The 23,388-nt window shown below is 39.4% G+C and overlaps 1 protein-coding gene across 1 annotated transcript in view; it reads right to left on the reverse strand.

The window, feature by feature from the left end:
• Window positions 1-23,388, reverse strand: part of rmdn2 (regulator of microtubule dynamics 2) — a 61,670-nt gene that overhangs the window by 21,687 nt on the left and 16,595 nt on the right. The window contains exons 3-5 of the mRNA NM_001078999.1: window positions 22,498-22,696; window positions 21,786-21,888; window positions 20,238-20,298 (exon numbers count right to left, since the gene is read on the reverse strand). Of these exons, the coding sequence (NP_001072467.1) occupies window positions 20,238-20,298; window positions 21,786-21,888; window positions 22,498-22,696 (363 nt within the window). The remainder of the gene's footprint in view (window positions 1-20,237; window positions 20,299-21,785; window positions 21,889-22,497; window positions 22,697-23,388) is intronic.

Here is a 23,388-nt window from a genome sequence, read left to right on the forward strand (position 1 = left end):
GCATATTGTGATAAAGTTCATTATTTTCTGTAATGTACTGATAAACATTAGACTTTCATATATTTTAGATTCATTACACACAACTGAAGTAGTTCAAGCCTTTTCTTGTTTTAATATTGATGATTGTGGCATACAGCTCATGAAAACCCAAAATTCCTATCTCAAAAAATTAGCATATCATGAAAAGGTTCTCTAAACGAGCTATTAACCTAATCATCTGAATCAACAAATTAACTCTAAAAACCTGCAAAAGATTCCTGAGGCTTTTAAAAACTCCCAGCCTGGTTCATTACTCAAAACCGCAATCATGGGTAAGACTGCCGACCTGACTGCTGTCCAGAAGGCCATCATTGACACCCTCAAGCAAGAGGGTAAGACACAAAAAGAAATTTCTGAACAAATAGGCTGTTCCCAGAGTGCTGTATCAAGGCACCTCAGTGGGAAGTCTGTGGGAAGGAAAAAGTGTGGCAGAAAACGCTGCACAACGAGAAGAGGTGACTGGGCCCTGAGGAAGATTGTGGAGAAGGACCGATTCCTGACCTTGGGGGACCTGCGGAAGCAGTGGACTGAGTCTGGAGTAGAAACATCCAGAGCCACCGTGTACAGGCGTGTGCAGGAAATGGGCTACAGGTGCTGCATTCCCCAGGTCAAGCCACTTTTGAACCAGAAACAGCGGCAGAAGCGCCTGACCTGGGCTACAGAGAAGCAGCACTGGACTGTTGCTCAGTGGTCCAAAGTATGTCATTCGGAAATCAAGGTGCCAGAGTCTGGAGGAAGACTGGGGAGAGGGAAATGCCAAAATGCCTGAAGTCCAGTGTCAAGTACCCACAGTCAGTGATGGTCTGGGGTGCCATGTCAGCTGCTGGTGTTGGTCCACTGTGTTTTATCAAGGGCAGGGTCAATGCAGCTAGCTATCAGGAGATTTTGGAGCACTTCATGCTTCCATCTGCTGAAAAGCTTTATGGAGATGAAGATTTCATTTTTCAGCATGACCTGGCACCTGCTCACAGTGCCAAAACCACTGGTAAATGGTTTACTGACCATGGTATTACTGTGCTCAATTGGCCTGCCAACTCTCCTGACCTGAACCCCATAGAGAATCTGTGGGATATTGTGAAGAGAAAGTTGAGAGACACAAGACCCAACACTCTGGATGAGCTTAAGGCCGCTATTGAAGCATCCTGGGCCTCCATAACAGCTCAGCAGTGCCACAGGCTGATTGCCTCCATGCCACGCCACATTGAAGCAGTCATTTCTGCAAAAGGATTCCCGACCAAGTATTGAGTGCATAACTGAACATAATTATTTGAAGGTTGACTTTTTTTGTATTAAAAACACTTTTCTTTTATTGGGCGGATGAAATATGCTAATTTTTTGAGATAGGAATTTTGGGTTTTCATGAGCTGTATGCCACAATCATCAATATTAAAACAAGAAAAGGCTTGAACTACTTCAGTTGTGTGTAATGAATCTAAAATATATGAAAGTCTAATGTTTATCAGTACATTACAGAAAATAATGAACTTTATCACAATATGCTAATTTTTTGAAAAGGACCTGTATATATAAATAATTCAAACAAGTTTTCCTTATAATTAAGTAAGTGGGCATTCAATATCTAGTTCATTATATTTAGTAAAAAAAATTCAAATTCACAAACTCGAAAATTGATAAATAAGCCCATTAATGTGATGGTGCTGTCTAAAGCTAATAATGCAACTTGCACAGTGCTGAGCTATAATCTGCACAGCCAACGCAGGAGTAATTTAGACATCACTGCTCCATTGCCTAATGTTGGCCATTTGTGCTGTAATAAGTAGCCACTGGTGTTAAAATATGTGCAGTCTGCCTCTACATGTAGATTGTGTTCCCATGCCAGTTTAGCTTATGTCTCACACAATGCTCTCAATGAAAGCCTTCAGACAGGGACTTTACTTATTGTGAACTAGGCTAAGCAATTCTTTTGTATCACAAAACCCCCCAAACATTTTTTCAGTCTGAACTTTCCCACTGCTTCAAAATAAATCACTTCAACAAAAAGCCTGTTGCAAACACAACTGCATAAAGAAGTGCTCTCCCCTCTCCTTGTAAAATCCATTTTATAACTTGGGAACGGGAACTGGGAGGTTTGGCATAAGAAACCCACAGTTGCTTGGGCAGTGAAGGGCAATCTAACAGTCCTTTATTATGTAAACTTGGTGGCTGGACTTGCGTGAGCCTTGGCTACATTGTCAAACATAGTGGGGAAGGATGCAGACAGTGATCAAAGAGCGGTGAAAAGAATCTGGCTAATCCTGCTGGTGCTTCTGTCAGCTGTAACAGTGGCGTGCGAGGGCTGCTCAGGAGGAGGAGGAGGTGTAGCAGCTTGTAGGGTCAATACAGTGCCTTCATCAAAGAACCAGTTCTTCCAACTCGTCTCAAAAAACAATACAGAAAAAAAGCATGCATTTCCTTTTCACAGGGTTTCAATATACACACAGGCTGTTTCCGAAGTAACTGTATGCCTAGCTCTTTCGTTAATATATGAATCTTGCTGTAAAAATACATTAAGGGGCCTGTTTACAAGTTCTAGCAAGCATTAAAGGGGAGGTAAACCCAAAAGTAATACTTTGCCTAATAAAAAGAAATTGTTATTCTAAACAACTTTCCATTGTACATTAATTACAAATATTAAATTGTACCAAAGTCATTTTTAATTATAATTGCTTAATGAGAGAAGTACTGGTGTATCGCTTTCTATTCTTCTATGCCCTGGTGGTTCTTACTTTTAAAACAATGTAGCAGAAACCAAGTGATTACCAGACCTATAACAATGCATCCAAAGCTGACTTCTGTAATAGTTTCAAGACACTGAACCAGCAGTGCAGAGACAGGAAAATACGGTCTTCAATTGCAATATATTGGCAAATAATGTCAAAACCACTGAACACATTTAATGAATGTATATTGATAACTCGCTTAGAATTACATCTTCTTTCATCAGGCAAAATTTGCTTCCACATTTAACAACTAATTGGTATTCCACAGCTCAAAGCAGTCAAAAGAATTCTGACAAATGGAACCATGTTTCTGCATTGATAAAAGAAAAGTGATTAACAAATGTACAAAAATTTACTGGGAATCCTTCCCAGGGTAAGAATTTTAGTATTATCTGCCCCTAAATGTTCTAAATAATAAATTAGGTTCTGTACAATATGAAATTCAATAAACGTATGTATGGGCATTGAGGTATGAAAAAATATTCATGGACATGAATAGGAATTATCTTAAAAATACAAAAAAAATACAAAGAAACAAATTATATTGTTTACATATTTCTCTATATTTGTACAGGGTAGTGATATGCAGTCCGGGCCAAAACCCACGGGACCCAAGGGTTTATGCGTGGGTTACGGCATGTAAGGGCTAAGCTATTTATGCCGCCCTCCCCAATTGCGACATTACTGTGCAACTTTTCCAGCCGCGGCGGCGTCTGTTGATGAGTGCATGCCTGCCCCGCTCCCATGACGTCGAGGCGAGGCGGGTCAGACATGGGTATATAAATGGTCTCTCCTCAGCGACCCGCACATTACTAGTATAGTGCCATTTAAAGGAAATATATTTCTAGTAATATTTGAGGTTTTCTTCCATTTGTTAGGTACCAGGGTTGCACTGCAATTAGGATTTTGTCTGTGAAAACATGTTTTCAAGACTAAAAAAATCCTTGCTACTCAATATAACTATGACTTTAAAGGGCCAGACAGTGGAACTGGTCACATTTTTGCATCATGTATGCAGTATATATACGAAAACTAGTTCACAGAATAAACAAGTCTCTGCATATATCCATATAGCTTTTCTCAGGCAGGAATTAATACTGCTGTTGCTTCTATCAAGCAAACGTGTGGTTCTACCCATACGCATTAACCCTTTAAGTGCCAGCCGAATTCGTCATTTCGGTTCCCCCCAGTGCCAGACGTTTTTTAAGCATTTTGTACTCATTCACTTTAACAATGTTTTTTGGTAGGAAAACCTCCACGAAACTAGGGAAATTATATATCGTTTTTTTCGTCACTAATTGGGCTTCGACATACATACCAAATTTTATAACTTTTCTGGAGATATGATGTGTATATTGGGTGAAATATGTAAAAAAAAAATAAAATTATGAAAAATTTCTGTATATTTTGAGGTTTTTTTCCATAGAAAAGTTAATTTTACTCACTTTTTTTTATTGTTTGTAAAAGCCCTGATACTCCCAATTCCAACGATACCAAATATGTGGTGGTACCCCACAGTTCCTGTCCAGAAGTAACCCCCAAACTAAGGCAATACTTAGTACAATATCACACCAGAACAAAGCAGAAAAGCGCTTGTAACAGTTAATGCAGCATAACTTATATGTAAATCTAAAATATCCCCTCATGTTTGGTATCTTTAGAAACTACAGACCTTCAGGTTTCTAGGTGCAATGTAGTTTTCACTCAAAAGCCAAATACCTTTTGTCAGTGCATTGTGAAATTTGGAACTTTTTATGACATTTTTTTTTTTTTCTAAAACGTAAACTTGGACGCATGATCAAATGTGGATTTGACAAAAAAAAATCTCATAAAAATTTTCTAACAAAGGCATATTTGAAAGACAAACTTCTCCTGAATAAAATGATGCCCCATATGTATGGGTGCACATAAAGACATGGGCACCAAACACTCCAAAGCAGGGGCAATGCACAAGGGCAATTACAGCTAAAAATGTGGGGGCTGCGCTCTATGTGCACTTCCTGCAGTTTTTCAGTGTTAACCCCCCCTACCTGTGAAATAACCCCCACAAACTATATATTTCTGAAAAGTGCACACCTTCAGCTATTCAGAGACACCACTCTTCTCTTTCTACATGGAAAATTGTGGCCGCAGTGCCTTGCAGAAGTAAGCGCTTTGGTCAGAAATCAAGGAAAAACCAGATAAAAAACCTAGATTTCTCCCCAAAATCTCCATGGCAACTACCAAAAACTTACTAACCATCAATCTGCAAGTTCCCCTGAATAAAACGATACCCCATATGTATGGGTGCACATAAAGACGTGGCCACCAAATGCCCCAAAACAGGGGCAATGCATAAGGGCAATTTCAGTTGAAATTTTGGGGGCTGCGCTCTATGTGCACTACCTGCAGTTTTTCAGTGTTAACCCCCCCTACCTGTGAGATAACCCCCACAATCTATATATTTACGAAAAGTGCACACCTTCAGCTATTCAGAGACACCACTCTTCTCTTTCTACATGGAAAATTGTGGCCGCAGTCCCTTGCAGAAGTTAGCGCTTTGGTCAGAAATCAAGGAAAAACTAGATACAAACCTAGATTTCTCCCCAAAATCTCCATGGCAACTACCAAAAACTTACTAACCATCAATCTGCAAGTTCCCCTGAATAAAACGATACCCCATATGTATGGGTGCACATAAAGACGTGGCCACCAAATGCCCCAAAACAGGGGCAATGCATAAGGGCAATTTCAGTTGAAATTTTGGGGGCTGCGCTCTATGTGCACTACCTGCAGTTTTTCAGTGTTAACCCCCCCTACCTGTGAGATAACCCCCACAATCTATATATTTACGAAAAGTGCACACCTTCAGCTATTCAGAGACACCACTCTTCTCTTTCTACATGGAAAATTGTGGCCGCAGTCCCTTGCAGAAGTTAGCGCTTTGGTCAGAAATCAAGGAAAAACTAGATACAAACCTAGATTTCTCCCCAAAATCTCCATGGCAACTACCAAAAACTTACTAACCATCAATCTGCAAGTTCCCCTGAATAAAATGATACCCCATATGTATGGGTGCACATAAAGACGTGGCCACCAAATGCCCCAAAACAGGGGCAATGCATAAGGGGAATTTCAGTTGAAATTTTGGGGGCTGCGCTCTATGTGCACTACCTGCAGTTGTTCAGTGATAACCCCCCCTACCTGTGAGATACCCCCACAATCTATATATTTACGAAAAGTGCACACCTTCAGCTATTCAGAGACACCACTCTTCTCTTTCTACATGGAAAATTGTGGCCGCAGTCCCTTGCAGAAGTCAGCGCTTTGGTCAGAAATCAAGGAAAAACCAGACACAACCCTAGATTTTGGTCAGAAATCAAGGAAAGACCAGATAAAAACCTAGATTTCTCCCCAAAATCTCCATGGCAACTACCAAAAACTTACTAAACCTCAATTTGCAAGTTCCCCTGAATAAAACGATACCCCATAAGTATGGGTGCACATAAAGACGTGGCCACCAAATGCCCCCAAACAGGGGCAATGCATAAGGGGGGGCTGTGCTCTATCTGCAGTTATTTAGTCTAAACACACCCATAACCTGTGAAATAACCCCCGCAAACTATATATTTCTGAAAAGTGCACACCTTCAGCTATTCAGAGACGCCACTCTCCTCTTTCTACATGGAAAATTGTGGCCGCAGTCCCTTGCAGAAGTTAGCGCTTTGGTGAGAAATCAAGGAAAAACCAGATACAAACCTAGATTTCTCCCCAAAATCTCCATGGCAACTACCAAAAACTTACTAACCATCAATCTGCAAGTTCCCCTGAATAAAACGATACCCCATATGTATGGGTGCACATAAAGACGTGGCCACCAAATGCCCCAAAACAGGGGCAATGCATAAGGGCAATTTCAGTTGAAATTTTGTGCACTACCTGCAGTTTTTCAGTGTTAACCCCCCCTACCTGTGGAATAACCCCCACAATCTATATATTTACGAAAAGTGCACACCTTCAGCTATTCAGAGACACCACTCTTCTCTTTCTACATGGAAAATTGTGGCTGCAGTCCCTTGCAGAAGTCAGCGCTTTGGTCAGAAATCAAGGAAAAACCAGATACAACCCTAGATTTTGGTCAGAAATCAAGGAAAAACCAGATAAAAAACCTAGATTTCTCCCCAAAATCTCCATGGCAACTACCAAAAACTTACTAAACCTCAATTTGCAAGTTCCCCTGAATAAAACGATACCCCATATGTATGGGTGCACATAAAGACGTGGCCACCAAATGCCCCCAAACAGGGGCAATGCATAAGGGGGGGCTGTGCTCTATGTGCTCTACCTGCAGTTATTTAGTCTAAACACCCCCATACCTGTGAAATAACCCCGCAAACTATATATTTCCAAAAAGTGCACACCTTCAGCTATTCAGAGACACCACTCTTCTCTTTCTACATGAAAAATTGTGGCCCCAGTCCCTTGCAGAAGTTAGCGCTTTGGTCAGAAATCAAGGAAAAACCAGATAAAAACCTAGATTTCTCCCCAAAATCTCCATGGCAACTACCAAAAGCTTACTAAACCTCAATTTGCAAGTTCCCCTGAATAAAACGATACCCCATATGTATGGGTGCACATAAAGACGTGGCCACCAAATGCCCCAAAACAGGGGCAATGCATAAGGGCAATTTCAGTTGAAATTTTGGGGGCTGCGCTCTATGTGCACTACCTGCAGTTTTTCAGTGTTAACCCCCCCTACCTGTGAGATAACCCCCACAATCTATATATTTACGAAAAGTGCACACCTTCAGCTATTCAGAGACGCCACTCTTCTCTTTCTACATGGAAAATTGTGGCTGTAGTCCCTTGCAGAAGTCAGCGCTTTGGTCAGAAATCAAGGAAAAACCAGATACAAACCTAGATTTTGGTCAGAAATCAAGGAAAAACCAGATAAAAAACCTAGATTTCTCCCCAAAATCTCCATGGCAACTACCAAAAACTTACTAACCATCAATCTGCAAGTTCCCCTGAATAAAACGATACCTATGTCTGGTTGCACATAAGTACATGGCCGCCAAACCTGAAAATGCATAATATTGGGGCTGCACTCTATGCACCCCTTTTTTTTTGCCTGCACCCGAATGAATGGGATACGCTCGGGTGCAGGCACATGTAGCCGATATACGCATGAAAACGCGTGAGAATGCAAAGTCTCGCATTTTCATGTGTATATCGGCTACACGTGCCTGCACCCGAGCGTATCCCATTCATTCGGGTGCAGGAACAAGTAGCAGGCGTAGGGCTGAATTTTCGGCAAGCGTTTTTCCACTTGCTGAAAAAATCAGCCCTACGCCTCGTGTGGCATCAGCCTAACCCTTGGCAATAGAAACTACCAGAACAATCTTAGCACCTCTGGACCTTTCTAGAACAACTGAAATCAAATGGAATAAAACCACTAAAAGCAATCAAAGAACAATAGTTGCAATGAAATCGGTAAGAGCCCTGGATCCACCAATGTCACTGCAAAAGCAACCTTTTTGGGGGCACTAAACACACAATAAAGAACAATGCAAAGATAAAACACCATAAAATCTGTAAAATCCAATAAAACCACCTAAACCAACAGAAGAACAATAATTGCAATGAAATCGGTGGTCAGAGCCCTGGATCCACCAACGTCACTGCAAATTCAGCACCAAATAGCAATAAAAAAGTTACAGTGCAATAGAATAATTCAAAAACAGAAATCAATTATGAAAATGCCAAAAAAACACTAAAATGCAACCAAATAAATCAGATAATTATAGAGCAAGATCAGAAATAAAGTTTTAGTAAAAAAAAAAGACTGCCAAAGAAAGCAAAGAAAGAAAGAAAAGGAAAGAAAGAAAGAAAAAAAAAAAAAAAAAAAAAAAAGTGTAAGTGTGTGTGTAAGTGTCTGTGTGTGCTTGGGAAAGTTGTAAATAAGTGTGTATGTGTACAAAAGTGTAATAATGACAAAGATAGAAGAAAAAATGCAAAAAAAAAAATAAAAAATTTTTTTAGACAGTTGAGATAGAAATAAGCAAAATAAACAGTGGTAGAGAGTTGTAGTTCAGCTTACCCAAGGCAGGCAGACGATCAGGGGCGATCAGGGGCGATCAATCCAGCAGGAAGGCAGCAGGGGAGCTCCATCTTGTCCAACGTGCGCAGCAGGAGTGAGGGAGCCGACAGTAGGCGGCGCTATTTAAAGGGACAGCAGTGGACACGTCATCAACGCGTGTCCACTGCTGTCATTGGCTGGCGACGCGATCGGTGCGGCTCGGGGACCCGGATCGGTGAGTATGTCTATGTTTGCTCGTTGCCTAGGGGGATCTGAGGGGTTTACAAGCGCTGCGCTGCTTTAAAAGCGAGCGCAGCGCTTGTAAACCCGACAGTGCCATTGGACGTAGATTCTACGTCCCATGGCACTTTGGTCCTTTAGTGCCTTGGACGTAGAATCTACGTCCCATGGCACTTAAAGGGTTAATGCAATTATCTGTTATTTATATAGCACCAACACTTTCCCACAGCACCTTATAGAGATTATACATCATTCACATCAGTCCGTGCCCCATTGGAGTTTACAATCTAAGGTCCCTATCACACTCACACACAGTAAGGTCAAGTCCTTGCAGATAGTGCTGTAATTGAACGTAAACGTTCAAATGTAAACGTTGGAATTCTCTCTGCCCTTACAAATGTAATCATTAAAAGATGCCCTGTGGATTCTTACTGTAAAGGTATATGCTTGTTTGACATTTTATATTAAGCACACTAGTCAATTATTCTCAAACTTTCCTTGGTTATTTGATGATGACAATAATATTTGGAAACACTAAGCAATCATGTATCAATCATATGCTGTAAATGACTTAATTCTTACTTAAACAATTTGCTGCACAACTGCATCCAATCCTTATCAAAATGCAAGCGCAATTAGATATGTTTTGATGCATCAGCTGCACCTGTGTCAGTTCCTGCCACATCCACTATTATGCTTAAATTGTGGGGAAACATGCTGCTTTCTGGGTAAAACCAGTCCAAATTGCATATAAAATTACACTTGCTTTACATAGAGGGAATCATTGGGGGTATATTGAAAAATGTAAAAACCATTAAGGGAAAGGGACAGACATATTACAGATAAAACATAAAGGTATGCTTACTTAGCTTAGAGAAGGAATATAAAACTATGGGTTGAATATGATATGGCTCAGTTATGAGTGCAACTGCAGTGTGCAAGGTGCAATTTTGGGTGCAGATCATAATATTTTTTTCTTTCTTTTCTTTGATTTGCCTGATGCAATTGAATATTTTTGTGTTTGGTGCTGTCATTACCAGCCTGCATTTCACAGAGGCAGGATGGAAATATCAGTGCCAAGTGTAAAAAAAAAAAAAAAACAGCTTTAGACACGAGCACTTTTAAAGAATGGCATCAATTTGCTTATCTACTGTGCCTAAAACTGCACAACCACAACTGTATTTGTGACTTATAAATGACCCCTGGTGTTCCTTAAAGCAAGGCAAGTTTTGATAGATAAACATGGCAAATGAGAAGCAATACTACCCAATATCAGTGCTTAGATCAGGGGTGTCGAACTCAATCAGAGAAGGGGCCAAAATCTAAAATCCAGCCTAAATCGTGGGCCGAATGGTTTACTGAACAGTCATAAACTGACAACGTTAACCAGAAATGTGAATTTAAAATGAGTGGAACAATCTTTTCCTTAACAGTGCTGTTAACCAACTCACTTAAATTGTCTGCCTTCACCGTCAACTTTTCTTTTCCTGGACATTTTGGGATCAATATTGGCAGTAAAAGATGTAGTTTATTGGAAATCTGCGTTAGAAGGAAAAAGTTGAAAACTGCACAGGGATAGCTTGATTTGGCAGATGGAGTCAATAAATGCCTGGCTGGGTACAGATAGCAGATTCTGATTTTTATGCCTGCACTTTATGCCAGGAACTGGCAGCTTCTGCTGTGTATTTTTTAGCACACGCTCTCCTTTGTATTTTTTAGCACACGCTCTCCTTTGTATTTTTTAGCACACGCTCTCCTTTGTATTTTTTAGCACACGCTCTCCTTTGTATTTTTTAGCACACGCTCTCCTGTGTACTTTTTAGCACACGCTCTCCTGTGTACTTTTTAGCACACGCTCTCCTGTGTATTTTTTAGCACACTCTCTCCTGTGTATTTTTTAGCACACGCTCTCCTGTGTATTTTTTAGCACACCCTCTCCTGTGTACTTTTTAGCACACCCTCTCCTGTGTACTTTTTAGCACACGCTCTCCTGTGTATTTTTTAGCATACGGCCATACGCTCTCCTGTGTATTTTTTAGCATACGACCATACGCTCTCCTGTGTATTTTTTAGCACACGCTCTTTAGCACTCGCCTCCTGAATCTCGCGTGACTTGTGGCTTGTGATCTCGCCGGCCGTACTTGCTATCTATTACGCATGCGCATAGAATCTATGCGCATGCGTAATAGATAGAAAGTACGGCCGGCTATGCAATAGAATGATTCTACTATGGCCGGCCGTACTTGCTATCTAATACGCATGCGCATAGATTCTATGCGCATGCGTAATAGATAGCAAGTACGGCCGGCTATGCCATAGATGATTCTACTATGCCATAGCCGGCCGTACTTGCTATCTAATACGCATGCGCATAGATTCTATGCGCATGCGTAATAGATAGCAAGTACGGCCGGCGAGATCGGTGCGGGCCACATTGCAAGGCCTGGCGGGCCGGATTTGGCCCGCGGGCCTTGTGTTTGACACCTGTGGCTTAGATCATAGAGTATAAACAAATAATTTCAATTTACTTTTACATTTAAAGTGTAAAATAATAAATAAATCATATTATTATACTATAGAAGTACTATCCCCTCAAACCAATTCACATACTTTATAATTCCATTGTCAGCCTGATAAATATGCCCATAACAATCCCATACAAGTCAACAGAAAGTGTCAAAATGTCCATCTGGCAAGCTCAATTTTTTACCTTTTTCTAAATTTCCTCCAAGTCTGATTTTTAAATGAAACTTTCCATCTTTATGTGCTTTCTGGTTGTAAAGAACATTTGCAATAATAAAACCAATGTGTACTTATAGGACACTTAAGTAACTCATCAGATTTATGTATCTTTGAAACGGAATAAAACTTAGAGAACATTCCATGTAAAGCAATTTTCTTAGGGCGGAAAAAGTTAAGAAAAATATGTCCAAATGAAGTTTTTTCCTAAAAATGTAAAGAAACTTTTTTTTTTCTGAGCAATCTGCGATTTCTGTATCCAAAGAAAGTTATTAGTCTATATCACATCAAGATGTATTAATGTGCAGTGTTCTTGTAAAGATTTAAGCTGGGACAAAAGTGTGGTGGATATTTCACTGTCAAACTTGTCTTGAAGATGAAGTAGTTTCCTTTTGATTTTTTTTATTCTGCAAGAGCTAATCATATAAACTCAACATACCATAACTAAACGGATTGCTACTAGAAAAGAAAACAATGAAAAGCGCACAGGATTATCCGGCATCTTGTAGGGTTTGTTTCTCTTTGCGTGACAAGGAGATAAAATAGGACTAGTTAAAACTGGATAAGTCCATGGGGTTTAAGATAATTACAATGTGTGGTCTGAAGGGATTGTCATGTATTCTTGCTACATAAATGCAATGGTCATTTTAACCAAAACAGACTATCCTTATGAACCTTAGGGACACAAGTTAAAGGAAAACTATACCCCCAGAATGAATACTTGTTAAGAGGCCGATTAAAGAATCTCACCAAACTGGAATATATATATCAGTAAATATTGCCCTTTTATCCCAAAAAAATGTTTTTTTTTTTTTTTTTTTTTTACACAAAAATAGAGTTTTAGCACAAAAAAACATATAGTAGCACCTTATGAAGGTCTAAATATGGGTGACAATTGCCAAATTATGTACATTGGAGGAAGCATTCTACATACACAGCTGTTTACCCCTATATGAGCATCTCATTTCAATTGCTATTGTCTATATTTTGTATGCTAAATGGCTGTGGGTACCTTGGTTTAGGAAAAAAGTTCAAAAGATAATGTGTGGCTTTTCCAACCTTATTGTTTGCTAAGTTTTTGTACTCGTTCTGTACAATGCAGGTTTGCTTAGGAAACTGACCAAATCAAGTCAAACTTGGGCAAAATCAAACAAAGAGCACTGAAAAGAAAACTCTACACCCTGCAATTCTAGCTGGAATACTGCAAGAAAAAACATATGAATGTTATTGCATTATCCCACATTTACATACATACATTTATTAAATAAATTGTGAAAACCCTTCCTAAAAAATCAGGATTAAATTTTTATTCAAAAAGTTGGATAAGTGTAATTTTTTATTTTATTGTTTGTCCTTTACAATGATGTGCTTGATAAAGAGTCCTAAGTAATCTTAAAAAGTTTTTAATCCCAAATTTCCTCTCTGCCCATTATATTCTAAGTAGGCCTTTAAAACAGGGATCCCCAACTTTTTTTTACTTGTGACCCACACTCAGATGTAAAAAAGCATTGTTGAGCCACAGAAACATTAAAAAAGTTCTTTGAGGATGCCAATTAAAGACTGTGATTGGCTATTTGGTAGCCCCATGTGGACGGCTGCAAGAGGCTCTGCTTGGAGCAAAACTGTCTCTGTGCTTCCAAAACTTGTCTCCAAGCCAGAAATTTAAAAATGGGCACCTACTATGAGGCCACTGGGAGCAACATCAGAGGGGGGTGGCAAGCTACATGATGCTCGTGGTTGGGGATCACTACCCTATAAGTTTATGAAACTTCCCACCAACCACTGTATTCAGTGCTAATCAGACTTTCTTTTGTTATTGATTAAAGATGCTTCTAATACAGTTATCCCTAACCAATGGCTCAGGAGCAATATGTTGCTCACCAGCCCCTTGGATGTTGCTCCCAGTGGCCTCAAAGCAGCTGCTTATTTTTGAATTTCTGGCTTGGAAGCAAGTTTGGGATGCGTAAAAATCCAGTGTAATGACAAGCAAAACCTCCTGTAGGCTGCCAGTCTATATAGGGGTTACCTAATAGATGATTTTTTGCACCCCCAGGAATTTTTTTATGCTTGTGTTGCTTCCCAACTTTTTTTTACATTTGAATGTGGCTCACAGGTAAAGATGGTTGGGGATCCCGGTCAGTGGCGTAGCGAGGGGGCCATGGCCCCGGGCGGCGTATCAGAAGGAGCGGCAGCGGCTCCTTCTCTCTTACAGGCGACAGGCGCTTTTATAAGGTTGCGCCCGTGCGTATGACGTCACACGTCAGCGACGAGGCGCAACCTTATAGAAGCGCCTGTTGCCTGTAAGAGAGAAGGAGCCGCCGCCGATGGTCTGTTGGGGGTATGTACTATGGGGGAAATTGGGGGCACTGTGTGGGGGCTACTGTCTATGGGGAAATTGGGGCACTTTCCATGGGGGGGGCCAGGTCTTTGTGGGGTATTGTGTATGGGGGCACTTCCTATTGGGGGCACTGTGTATGGGGCAATTGGGGCTCTGTGTATGAGGGCACTTTCTATTGGGGGGCAAGGTCTTTGGGGGGTATTGTCTATGGGGACACTGTGTATGGGGCAATTGGGGCACTGTGTATGGGGCACTTCCTATTGGGGGCACTTTGTATGTGGCAATTGGGGGCACTGTTTATGGGGGCACTGTATATGGGGGCACTTTCTATTGGGGGAACTGTGTATGGGGCAATTGGGGCACTGTGTATGGGGGCACTTTCTGTGGGGGGCAAGGTCTTTGGGGGGTACTGTCTATGGGGGAACTGTGTATGGGGAAATTGGGGCACTGTGTATGGGGGCACTTCCTATTGGGGGCACTATCTAAGGGCAATTGGGGGCACTGTGTGGAGGGGGCTGTCTATGGGGACACTGTGTATGGGGCAATTGGAGGCACTGTCTATGGGGAAATTGGGGCACTTTCTATGGGCAATTGGAGGCAATGTGTGTGGGGGGCACTGTGTATGGGGGTACTGTCTATGGGGCAGTTGTATGGGGGGACCGTGGCCAGAATAGCGTTAGGGGGCACTGTGGTAGGGTGACCCTAATACTTTTTATGTCTGTGTGTCCTGTACTGATGGGAGGGGCCCCGTGATTTCTGATGGCGGCCCTGCCACCATGGGCAGCCATGGACGCACAGCTGAATCCACTTTTGACAATTATGACATGCGCACCGCATTTCAAATTCAATCAAAAAAAAAAAAAAAATTTAATGCTGCTTTTTTTATTTTGTCTATTTTTTTTAAGTATAACTAAATAGAGGGGCGGCAAATTTCCGGTCGGCCCCAGGCGACGAAAGCCCACGCTACGCCACTGATCCCTGTTCTAATACACGGCAGCGAGGCAGTGGCAATAACAAGAGGTTTCCAATACAGTGTTAGAGAGATGTGTGTAGCAAGAGCCACACTTAGAAACCCGTCACCAATAAGCGCTTGTCAAATGCACTGCAGCCTCTGCTGAAATACTAGGCATGCATCCCATTAATGCAAACACAGCACAGCAGTGGTTTTCCAAGAAAACAAAGTGTTTCTTTGTAAAGTTTATCTTTCATGTATTTTTCGTTAAATCTGCAGTGAAGCATAAGAGTATAGTTTACTGTGTGCACAGAGCATTCCTTCTCTGCAAATCTGAATTTACATTTAAATTGTAAGCTTTATGGGTCAGGGACCTCCTTCCTCTAGTGTCTCGGGGAGGCCCATATATCAACTTTCTAATTTTCATGGTTTTTTTGAAACCACAAATAATTCCTTTCACTAAAACCACAAATTTCTAGTCATTTATTAATAGATCCAAGTTAATAAAGCACAGACAAATTAAAATGCAGAAGGAAAAGAACACAGAAACTACACGTTTTTCAAGGTTTCTATGTTTTTTCACAAATCTTCATGGACTTACAAATGAAAACAAACTTACAAATTAGTGTTTTTTGTCATTTTTTTAAGCATAATAAATCACAAAAAAGTTTCAGCACAAAAAAAACATGAATCATGAAAAAAAAAAAATAATAATACTACAAATGTTAGTAAATGCCCCCCATAGTATGTGGCACTTAACCTTTGTAACTGTTCAGACTTGTTATTGATTGCACTTGGTTCCCTCCCTTTCTGAAGATATCTGCATGCCTGCCTATACAAGGAGCACTATATGAAGGTATAGATATGGGTGACAGTTGCCATATTATGTATATTGGAGGAAGCATTCTACATACACAGCTGTTTAACCCCTATATGAGCATCTCTATTCCTGTTTCTACTGGATTTAAAATTATAAAGGACATTTGTAACAATCTAAGCAATACGCTGTTTCCATTGATATATACAATTTTAAACATCCTTAAATATCAACATGTTGTGCTAATAATAAGCTAAATGCTCTCTTCACTCTTCTGAATAGTTGTGCTCAGTGCCACTCAGTCCTTCCTGCCCATGTTGCCATACATGTCCAGATTTTAGTCTTCTTCTCAGGAACGTTCGTATAACAATCTTATGTTTAAATGCAACAATCTGAAACTAAAATTCAGACTGAAATTGTAGGATAAAGCCAACAATGAAAGTGACTTCCTGGAAATGCATTGTAGGTCCGGCAAGGTTATCAACAGATACACAATACGTGCGCCGGTTTTATCATTACCCAACCAAAATTTTCTTACCTGTCAGACTAAACAACCAATTGCCATGGTACAAAAATTATCGGGAAGATAATTTGGAGCACACTCAAGGTATGAAAACAGTACGGAACTAGGTTTCATACAATTACATTGGTGTGTGCATGGCCAGCTTTATATCAGGAAAAGGCAGCCCAGTAACAGCAGGTGGTGTAGACAATCCAACTACCCCGTGTTTTTTGAGACAGGCCTAATTTTTTTTATGGGAGAAATCTGAAAGGCCTGACAAAATGTTGGCATGCCTAAGGTGAATAGTATAAGACTGGTAGACTTGCAGGATGGCATAAGCAAAGTACTCTTAGTTACAGAGTTCTGAGAGGTTTGTGGTTAAGTATGCTAAAGTTTGGTAGCACCAGACAAACAATGGTGTGTAAGTATATTAAGGAATTAAAGAGTAGGTTAATAACCCAACACTAACTAGGTTTGTTTTGGCATAGGGCTGCTGTATTGCTTCCTAGGTACATATGTCCTATACTAAACTAAACTAAACTAAACTGCTTTAATCCTCTCCTGTACCTACTTCAAGATCTATTAGGGTTTGCAGGGAGTGAACTTACAGTTCTGGGCCTTTACTTGTTTAACGGGTAAAACCATGCATGAGAAGAAATAAACGTAAGTGCTACACCCTCTAACAGAAAACTGACATGTGACCTTGCAAAAGCTGACCAAAGCACGCAATGGAACAAGTATCTATCTAAATTAACTTACAGAAAGTTATCTTTTCATCAGACTAAGGGGACAAGAGCTTACAGCTTTTTGTTGCGCAGCTTGTCATTTAGCACATTGATACATACAATGCGATATTATGTTTTACCATTCACTTGGAAGAGCTATTTGTGCATGTTTCAATTTACCTTTACTTCCTTGTTGACCCATACAACATTATTCTAGGCCATTTGCCTGGCACAGCAGTCAAACTGAGTGAATTTCTATACCCTGTCATGCTTGAAAGTAGTTATATATAATACAACAATGGACAAAACTTTCTATTTCACTGAAGACAACTGTGGAAATTGAAAGGAAAAAATATCCCCTTTTGACATAAGCTTACTCACTTATGTAACAAAGGTGCATAAACATTATCTCATCTGCCAAAAATAAATACACACACATACGGGTGTGTATATATTTTTTTTTTTAAATAATTCAGATAATTTGTATACACCTTTGTTACATACATACAAACATACTATTGCTAGAATTGAGAGGAAACCATGAAAGTCTGCCACGGACCACCCAAGCCTTAAGGTGGCCATACACCGGCAGGTTTTAGCTTCTGATTGGGGTCCTCTAGACCAGGGATCCCCAACCTTTTATACCTGTGAGCCATATTCAAATGTAAAAAAGTTTTGGAGAGCAGCACAAACATAAAAAAAGTTCCTGGAGGTGCCAATAAGAGCTATAACTGGCTTTTTAATCACCCTGCTTTATATTCAAGCCATGGATTCTGGGACTCTGTTTTCCATGATGTGTGGTGTCAAATTCTCGGCAAAGCAGACTTTCACATCCCAGAATCCATTGCTTCAACATGGTACAATGTGAGGAAGTGTTTAAATTACTTTGGCAGCCTAAAGGTGGGGTGGAAAATGGTCAGTGAGAGAACCAGGTTATCATGCATCCCTCTAACTATGAAAAATCAAGTATTTTTGCTAAAACAACCCCCCTAACACACACATACACTTCTTTCTTTCATTTTATAGAATAAATAGTTTACAGCATAATATGCAGAAACACATGAAGTCTGGTCATTGGGACAAAAAAACGTAAATCTAGAAAGTCAGGGTTTCTCATTTGCACCATGTGTCCACTTTTCCACACTGAGGGTAGTTTGTGTTATGTACATTAAAATATGATTTCTTTTTTTTCTATATTATATGTAATTATATTAGTATTATATCTACTAATATAAAGACTCCTTTGCAACATAATAAATATACCGATTTTGTGCTTGTTTTCTGGTGGTAAGCACTGAATTATTGATTTTCAGATTCCAAACAAAATATAATTTTTTTAACTGTACAAGTGTAACACTGCCCTCTACTGGCTGAATGTCTCTCACCACTTTGTTTTGACAATAATTTATATATCAAAAGCTTTTCCCCTCCCCACAACATGGATATTATGGTATACAACCTTAATAGAAGGTTTGAAGGCAGTAATTAATTTGTCTTCTGGAAACCCTTTATCCAGAAAGTTCAGAATTACAGGAAGGTTGTCTCCTATAAACTCCATTCAAGGAAATAATTCTAATTTTTAAAAATGATTTACTTTTTCTCTGTAATAATACAAAAAAACAGTACTTTGTGCTTGTTCCCAACTAAGATATAATTAAACCTTGTTGGAGGCAAAATAGTCCTATTGGGTTAAATGCTTGTTTAAATGATTTTTAGTAGACCTATGTCATGGAGATCCAAATTACAGAAAGATCCCTTATTTGGAAAACCCCAGGTCCTAAGTATTCTGGATAACAGGTCCCATACCTGTATTATCAACATGTATTTATAAAATGCCAACATATTCCGCAATGTTGTATAACAAATGGGTACATGGTATACATTAAACATACAAAACAACCAATGACCAATATAAGCAGTAAAGCGGGCCCGCTCCAAAGAGCTGACATTTCAATGAACTAACACTATAAATACCATGGAAAAGTAAACTTAATAAAAATACAGAAAGTGAAACTTTTGCTCTGTATAATTCAATCTTGTATTGTATTGACAGACTAGGTATGACAATTCAATGAAACAATACTGCAAGCACCCTGGAAATGAAAGGTGGATAAAAATACAAAACGGGAAACTTTTATTCTGTATAGTGCAATGTCTTATGTGTCTCAAGTGTCTCATTTACCATCTCAAGTCCATCTCCGCAGCACTGGGTCACCAAAAATTGCTCTGTGATTATGCACTTTTTGCATGGTTACAACAAGTATGTATTTCCTACCTTTACATTAAAAACCTGACTAATAATATGTAGAATATTTTTCTATATTAAGAAGAAAAAGAATGATAAAAAAGCTTATATATAAAAAGCTTATTTACCTAAACCTTAAAAGGTCCCTTTGATCATGCTTAGCATTTATTTGCTAATAATTATATGTTTTCCCACACACTTTGTTTAACAATGCAGCAATGCATAAATATGTCATAAAGAAACAGATTAAAACAAACATACAGTTTACTGGAGGCTTTTGTACCAGCATGTTTAAAAGACATGTATAGAAACTCAGGAGATTTATTTTTGCATTACTGACTTCCAACCTACCACTCATGTATATCCTGACATTCCACAGTAAGAGGGAATAAACAAGATCGATTATTGCAATTTCTTTATATTCCTGTAAAACTCAACCCAAGCGCCCACCGCCATACAGGCCTGTTTCTGCTATGAGTCAAAGTAAGAACCTTGCTTCAGGTTGCACTTTAGGCTGAAAAAAATCACCCCACGTAATTTTAGGACTCTGGCACACGGGGAGATTAGTCGCCCGCGACAAATCACCCTGTTTACGGGCGAATAATCTACCCGAAATGCCATCCCACTGGCGAAAATGTAAATCGCCGGTGGTATGGCGATTTCAGTGAAAGTTTCCTCTCAAGCCAACTTCTGCACAAATGTTTTTTTTTCCCCTTGAGCACCAGCTATTTAAGGTAGAAAAACCACACACTTGATTTTTGACAAAATTTACCCATTGGTGTTCATAGAGCCAACTGTATTATTGCAGTGTATTCTGAACAAAAACAATGAATACACTGATGTATTTCACTGGTACACTTACCACCTATGGCTCTCTGCACTACAGTCTTCTAACTGAATGGCTTTACCAGCAATACTTTTACCTACAACATAAAAAAATAATAATGTAATTGTTGAGAAAGAAATACAGACTAAAAACTGACAGAAAACAGATGCATGCATGCATACCATGTAAATACAGAATACACTCAGGGGCATTTCTGGGGCTGCTGCCACCCCCCCCCCCCCCACACACAACCACTCCATACCACTTTGGCATTGGAGCGGGTCAAATAGGGGCCGTACTTTTCGAGACAAATTTTTTAACTGTCAGCTCACTGGCAAGGTTCTCACCTTCAGGAAACAGCCATGAACACACTCCATGGACTCCACAGCACATTACTTCATGGATTTCTATATACATATTCTTGGATATAGTGAGCAGCACCATAGCATTTGCCTAATTTTATTGCAATTATCCAAGTATAAATAGAAGAAGGTTCACCTTAGCCAGGTCTGGGTTTGTGGGAAGGCCACAAAGTGCTGCCTGCTTTCTGCAATAATAGGGAACTGCAACAGGGGGATTGTTCAAGATTTCAATCTCCTGTCCCAGTGCAGCTCCTGTTTTCTTCTGTAGAATGACTTATGGGGTGGGCACAGCCCCTATCAGTACTTTCTCTCACGCACGTATACACCTAGGGAGGGGGTGGCAGGCTGGGTATGTGATTGCTAGCCTAGGTGCACATACCATTGAAATCCAGCCCTACCATTAGTCCTGTTTCCAGGAACAGGCCTGCTTTAAAACCCTGGTGCCCTATCCGGGTAAACAGACACCCCCTTCCCCCAATGACTTTGGGGTAAGAAGTCTCCACTTGCTGCATTTTGTAGGAATTAGGGAAGATATGATATATCATTTCTAACATTTTCAGCCCAGGTACAATATGAGGATGAGGATGTTACCATATAAGGGCCAGGTGGGAAATTGAGAGAAATTTACCTATACTGGGGAAATATGCACACAGCAAACTTAATGTTGTAATATAAGAGAGGCTGTAACCTTTAGTGGGCGTGGTTTAAATAGGGAGTGGTAAAAAAGTGCATGAGCTATACATTTTTTTTTGTGCAGCATGCGACACGCCCACTCTTCCCAAGAAACCATTGAGAAGGAATGTACAGCAGATGTATGTATGTTTTTATTTATATAGTGCTACTTATGTACTCAGTGCTATACTGTATCTTATAATGTATAATGAAGCAATGATAAACAGATTGTATTTTTGCCAATTTGCCTAATAAATTTTTCTTTAAAAAAAAAAAAAAAAAATCATTGCATGTATTGCAGAAGCATTAGCTTGGTGCTATCTTTTACCTATATTATTTGTTAATCCTTCATTAGTCCAAATCCAATAAAAATATCATATACTGTCTGTATACTGGGCTCAATTATATTCTGTAATGGAGTACACGTGTAAAATAAATCCATATATTGTTGGGCAAAGTTTTACTGTTTGTAAGATTCAGTGCTTTAATTTGTGCTTTATGTGTAGCTTGTTCATACTCTGGTCTTGATTGTTTCTAATACAACTCTTACCATTAGCTGCATAGTTTTTTTTTTCTTCAACATCGGATGTCATATCAAACATATCTCCATATGCCCGTGCCAGTCTCCACAGAAATTCCACTTTGTTTCCATACTAAAAAGAAAAAGAATTCATTACATTTTATTTACACAGCTGCATTAATCTGGTTCATTTATTTATGCTGGGTGAAATCTACCTCAGTACAGTTACCAATAGAAACCAAATTTTTTTCATTATTCTACCCATAGCAGACTGATTAAAGCTAATTGATGATTGGTTATTATGGGTATCTGCATTGAGATGAATTTTCCAGTGTTACAAAATGAGTCCCATGTAAAAAATGTAAGTTATATAATAGTCACAACTTTATCCTATCTGTACCTTTAGTTCACATTTTATTTTTCAATTGTTAATAATGTTCACTCAACTTTTGCAAAGCAACAGAAAAATAAAGATTTTTGAAAAGGTTTTTGTTATAGTCATAATAAGGAAGTGTAGTGTTAAAGGAACATTTAGGATGCAGGGCTCCCACAGGAGAATCATGGAAAGGTTCATGTTAGGGATTCACTGAATCCACTATTTTGGGATTCGGCCAAAACCCAAATCCTTTGTGAAAGCTTTGGGCGAATACCGAAGCGAATCATATAGGTATCATTTCATTATGGGCAAAACTTTAGACATTTATTAAAAAGTAACTGTTATGAAAAAAAAACAAAAAACAACCTTTTCTTTATTATCAAGCATCATTCGAAATGTGTCTTGTTTATCTGGTTCGGAACCACAGTGCCCAGTATCTGCCTGGTAAAGAACAGAAAGTAGCTCTGCTTTCTCTTCTGTAACCTTAGCATTTTCTGCATTCAGATGTTTCAGCCCTCGTTCCTCATCTGATTCTAGCTCAGTGTCAGTGTGAGCTGTTATGTACCTAAAATGCAAAATAAACTGTTAAACTCAAAAGTATAATGGACTCTTATGAGCAAAAAGGATGCATTGTTAATATTTGTAAAAACTGTTTAACAATTTGATAAATCTTACTCTTAATAATTCACTTTAATTTCCAAATTGCTTACCTTAATGGTCAGCAGCAAGGTTAAATTACTTATATTTGGGTTCACTCAGACTGCAGGTTAAATTTAACTACTTATACTCACTATACACACATACATGAAATATAAATATAATTTATAATGAACATTTCTAGAGGCCTGGAAAGATTACAACTATAGACTAGAAAGGGAAGTTTGAGAACAAACTTCGTGTTGGGTTGAACAACGTGAAGTCACTGAATGAAATCTGATCTGTTGTTAGCTCCGCCCACTTTTTCTAACCTTGGACCACAATTATATAGTAAAAACCACTGTGCAAAGTTTGGGGCCCCTGGTTTTAATAGTGTCTGAATAGCAGCAATTTAAATTTCCCCACTGAAAGTCAACGAGTGACATCTGATTGGGGACCCTGACATTAAACATGTGAGAATGGCAGCAGTTAAAATGTTCAACACTGAAAACAACGAAAGAAATGTGATTGGCTTATGGAGGCCCTGCCTACTTTTTCTAACCTTGAGTGCGTAGTCACCCCCTGACTCGTTGTGCAAAGTTTGGGAACCCTGGCATCAAA

This window comes from Xenopus tropicalis, chromosome 5 (genome assembly GCF_000004195.4).
Source record: "Xenopus tropicalis strain Nigerian chromosome 5, UCB_Xtro_10.0, whole genome shotgun sequence".
Taxonomy (NCBI): domain Eukaryota; kingdom Metazoa; phylum Chordata; class Amphibia; order Anura; family Pipidae; genus Xenopus; species Xenopus tropicalis.